This window comes from Perca fluviatilis, chromosome 19 (genome assembly GCF_010015445.1).
Source record: "Perca fluviatilis chromosome 19, GENO_Pfluv_1.0, whole genome shotgun sequence".
NCBI classification, from domain to species: domain Eukaryota; kingdom Metazoa; phylum Chordata; class Actinopteri; order Perciformes; family Percidae; genus Perca; species Perca fluviatilis.
The window spans coordinates 32,778,606-32,783,863 of record NC_053130.1 but is presented as its reverse complement, the minus strand read 5'-3'; the positions used below and the strand labels follow the sequence as shown (position 1 = coordinate 32,783,863).

The following is a 5,258-nucleotide window of genomic DNA, read 5'->3' as shown; positions in this document are numbered from 1 at the left end:
CGGACACTTCCGTCAAACCTAAAATGGAAAATTCCGTATTTTCCGTAAATGTTTGCGTTATTGTACGGACAATTCCGTAAACCCTATAACAGATATTTCCGTAGATTTACCTGACTTTTTCTTTACCAATTACGGACACTTCCATCAAACCTAAAATGGAATATTCCGTATTATTAAAGTACTCAATCCGTACCATTTACGGACACTTCAGTCATCCTAAAATGTTAAATTCCGTACAGTTCTCTATACCATTTATCATCAATAAAGCACAAATGTAGAATCACAATTATTTATTTCCTTTAACAGCTGCCAGTGCTTTAAAGTGATTGCACTTTTTGTGGTGAATGAATTGCAATATTTACATTACAACCATTAAAACATTTACCTTCACATTCAGAGCAATTTTACATACATAAACCAGCTGTTCTCTCAAAGAACTACAGCCATGTCCTTTAACAGGGAGCTGCCAAATCTATCAATGTTTTAGCACCCACAGCCTGACAGGCATTAATAACAATTGTATTTGTTAAAGACATTGACAAAATAAGACAATAAAACTGCCAGCATTGCTGTTGCTGTCTCACCTGTCAGTGCAAAATGAGGAGCCCCCTCCAGGAGGATGCAGAAACCTACACCTCCAACTCCACATATCACACCGACAGGCAGAGCTCTGCAACCAGTGTCTGACCTTTCTACAAAAAACAAATAGAACATTAGAAGTATTACATTATACAACTTTTCTATAAAACATCAGTGCAGCAATAACAACCATGACGTTAGAAGGATGACTCTGTGCAACATGCCATAAAGAGATTTCTGCAAAAAATAAAACTTAAAACTTACACCTCCAACTCCACATTGACAGGCAAAGCTCTACTTGGAATGACAAATATCGCCCACCTTCCCTCCCCCTTAACATGGGGGATTTGAAACTGCAGCATGTGTGTTGTGGGCATTTAGTTAAAACATCTGAACTCACATAATACTGTAAAAATCAGTATTTCTACTCCCAAGCCCCATGTTTTTGGATTGTGTGTGTGTGTGTGTGTGTGTGTGTGTGTGTGTGTGTGTGTGTGTGTGTGTGTGTGTGTGTGTGTGTGTGTGTGTGTGTGTGTGCATTCAGTCCAAAAAGGTATTTTCTGAGCTTTGAGAACATCTCAAATGGACCACTCAGATTCCTTCTGCTTGCATTCAAATTCCTTCAGCTGAGAAACCATTTTGCACACCTGTGGAGGAATGAAGTGCCGTTTCTTCCCCTTCTTCTCTGCCTTGGAGCCTCGCTCAGGATTGATCCCAAAGAAAACTCTGAGAAAAAAATAATAATAATAGTGAGATGCAGACAAAGTTTGCACGTGTAGTGTGGCTTGACAGGAGTGGAGCAGTTCAATAAAATCATACATTTGTTTTCTTCAATATGCCCCTATGTGTGAACCTCTCTATCATTCTAGTTGACCATCTCTCTAGTACCCAATGTTGTTGTGGTGCTGGTGCCAGTGGCTAAGCTTATCTCTTCCTTTGTCTTTTCAAGACACATGCATTCACACTGCGCATATACAGAAATGTTTGCAAGGGCGAGAAGTCTGCTTATCACCAACACATGACAGCATGCATCCTCAACATGTGTGCATGGATATTATAAATGCACAGAACACAGAAGGGGATAGAAAACACAGTTGACATCGTCCTATCAAAAGGTGTAACAGCACATTTGAACACGGACTGTCCTGGGGGTTACTCAAACATGGAGTGGAGCAACTGTGACATTCAGTGCATGTTACACATCAAAGTATTAACATTTGGGCATGAATCCAGCATGTATTATTTTTTAAATGAATATGTTTAGTCTTTGCTTCTGGAGGGGGTCCCTGGAACAACATATTTTGAGGTTGGAGGCTGCAGCCAAATACATTTCAGTTTGTGTGTCTTTGACATGAAAAGGTTTGACCACCACTGACATAACCTGGTCTCAGGTGCTAATGGTTTTAAAGAGATAGCTCAAACGAATTTTGTGTCAAGAAACCATTCTAAGAAAAATATGTTTTTGCTCCATTTCCCAACTAGAATCATGTTATGTTTGTTTTGTTTTTGATTGACTTGGGACACTATGTAAAGCAAAAAGCATGTTACCTGCCATTTTAAAAAATATGACACATTTATTCCAACAATAGTCTTCAACCGGGAGCTACGAAATCTACGAACAAATCCATATTCAGGGTGATCATAAGCCAATAACAGCTGATCTAAAAGCTCACAGCATGTGGCGACACATTTTGAGCTTGTACATCTCAGACAAAGGGGTTTGGTGTAGATTGACAAAAAGCAGGTCGGGTGCAGAAAGGCACGGCAAAGTCACATTTACAAAGTATTTCCAAACAATGAGTGCTTACCTTTGCATGAATTCGAGAGTAAAAGCCATCTCCGGTGGGTATTGGATGTTGCAGACATAAAACATGGAGAAGACGTAGCTCAAGGCCACAATGGGAGAGGTGATGTGGTCATTGACAAGTAACCCATCAAGAGCAATCTTGAATTGCTGGTCACCTTAAACACATACAAAAAAAAAGATAAAGAAAAAATAACAATTCTGAGCACCATGTACAAAAAAAAATAATCCTATATTTTAAGGCAAGCAAAACATTTATTTAATAAATACGACAAAACAGCTTATAAAACAGCTCGCTGAGATACAAAAAATATTTAACTACAAACCTCTGACTAGGATGCATGGGGTCACTGGGAGTTCGACTTCAGGATCTGCAGAGATCTGTTTTGGTGACAGACATGACAAATGAATTAATGTTTCCAGTGCACACAAACCTGCTGTTAAATTGACTATCTGCTAGTGTCTTCATCAGACAGAGGTAGCCATTAAGCACAGACATTAATGTAAATAGTTTATAGAGAGAGAGTTTATAGAGAATATCAGCAGCACAATTAGGGGAATCTATACTTCATACTATGATTGGTTACTTGGTTCACCACTGGATGCAAATAATTATCTTGCACACAGTTTAAAATTTACAACATCTACCTCTTTTTTGTCGAAGAGTTTATAAGAGTCTTCCTTGAAGTATTTTGCAATGCCACAGATGAGCTGTATTGGACCTTCGCCCGTCTTCATCCCTTTGGAGTCAAGGAAGTCATTGATCCCCTTTTCTTTTTTGGAAAGTTCCTGTTCAAGGTTCAAGGTGTTAATTTTGTACAGGTACATAAGATGAACACTCATTTTCGTTTGGCCTCCAAAAAATGCAGCTATGGAGAGAATTTTGAAAAAAACAAAATTCGAATTATTTCATTTTCATTTGCAACCTGTTCTGTTTTGATCTCAAATGTTCTGCTTTTTTGGTTGCCACTTCCTGATTTTTGGTCTCAAATCTTTCATCAAATTTATTATATTTGATTGGTTGCCAGTTTATCTTTTTTGGTCTCAACTCTCTTTTTGGTTGCAAATCTTTTTTTGATTGATTAATAAAGACAAAATTCTCTCCATATGGAGCAGCACAGCACAATCATAATAATAACAGTAACAACACACCTGTGCCAGTTTGTTTTGTACAGAGAAGCCAAGAAGTTTAGATGCATGATCAAACAGGTGAGGAACTTCAAACAGGAACGGCCACTCGTCCTTTACAACGGCAATAGGGGTATCAGCATCGTTAAGGATTTCACGCTGAATGGGATATGTTTCAGTCATCAATTTTTGAACAGATGACTCCTAAAGATATGAGGCAGTTAGTCAAACAGTCGAACAGTTAGTCAAACTAACCAATTAAAATAATAAAACAGGGTATCAATTTCAATAGACTATGGGCGTAGTGATGTCAGACGATCTACAATTTCACAATGTGTCCTACAATTTCACGTGTCCTTACAACACAAGAAAATAATGGATGATTGCAGACCCACCTGAAGATCCCGGGTTTGAAAGGCACGTTTCAAGTCATCTCGTTTAGACAGCAGGTCTTCTCTACACACAGTCCCCTCAATGATTGGATCCCACGCCACACATCCATAAAGATCTGAATTCCTGGGCCTTTTCTTTGTTGAATTTTCACCCCCTGCTCGCCTCCTCAGTGAGCTTTGTGGCCTCTTCATATTTTCAATTCTGTGTTCCAGCTGACGAAAGACAGTTTCAGAACCATCTTTTGCAAAAGGTTTGTTTCCAAACGGCTCTGTCAGCTTGAAGGAGGCAGGATATTGTCCTACAATCATACTGGCGAGTTCCCTCAGCTTTTGTCTACCAGGTCTTCCTGGGTGTTTGTGGAGGTAATCTTCAGCGACGATCCGAACCATCTCTCGTCTGTCTTTCCCCATTATGTACTTCTTTTCACGCAAGTCATCCATGACTTTTGAGGGAAATTAGTGCCATGGAACAGAATATGTGTCTTGGGATGGGGAGTCGGCTGTCTCAGGTGGTGTTGAGGGCAGCTGTAACCTCTGTGGCTCAGGTGTTGATGAGGGGCCAGGCCTGGTGAACTGCGGTGGAGCTTGTGAATCTATGGATGACATGACACACATCTCCATAAATTAAACACATCACGATTGTTACGAATAAATTAATACATTGGTCCTCAATGTCCAGTTTGGGTCCACCAGGAATACAAATGGACCTAATTACGAAAACCAATTATAGGGTAGTTATTGCCATGTACAGCTGATGGCAACCTTTTTTTTGCATTTTTTGAATAAACCTTTTTAGTCTCAGAAAACTTGCATTAAAACAGAGGGGCAAAAACTCACCTGCTTTGACAGCTCTGACGAATCTTTTGCACTGAATGAATGGCAGAGTGTCTTTAATGTCCTCCGGGTCCACAAGGCTCAGGTCATCTACAGAGAGAACTCCCAATTCCTCCAGTTTAGCCATTAGTGTATCCATCTGATCGCTACTGAGCGATGGCATTGCTTTCTTGACATAGTTTTTCACAAGTTCCATGTTGGTGTGTGTTTAAGAGGAATGAGCCACCGAGTACCTCTCTGGTAAGAATAAAGTGGATGATAATCATCAATTTTGTTCAAATCATGGCAACTGAACAGGTCAGAAGCATTTTCATCAATTTCATAGAGTCCAAGCTCAGGTACCCAGCTGGCAGTTTTCCCCCGAAGCAAAAGTAGGACAGTAGTTTCATTTTTTACAAAAATGCTTGCTATTTGTCCTAACTGCAGTTGGCCTTTGGCATAGCTCAGTAAGACCAGCATTCCATTTGCATATGTAGTGCCTTTAACCTGCACTCTCTCTTTGACAACTGAGTTACTTGAGT

General features: G+C 39.7%; 1 protein-coding gene across 1 annotated transcript; it reads right to left on the bottom strand.

Moving 5' to 3' along the window:
• Positions 1 to 429: 429 nt before the first annotated feature.
• LOC120547668 lies at positions 430 to 4,348 on the bottom strand. Its single transcript, XM_039783203.1, has 6 exons — positions 3,907 to 4,348; positions 3,536 to 3,715; positions 3,032 to 3,172; positions 2,710 to 2,764; positions 2,388 to 2,541; positions 430 to 1,305 (listed from the first exon to the last, which is right to left on the bottom strand). Exons 1-6 carry the CDS (start codon positions 4,342 to 4,344, stop codon positions 1,158 to 1,160), a joined length of 1,116 nt encoding a protein of 371 aa, XP_039639137.1. The 5' UTR covers positions 4,345 to 4,348; the 3' UTR covers positions 430 to 1,157.
• Between the last annotated feature and the right edge of the window lie 910 nt (positions 4,349 to 5,258).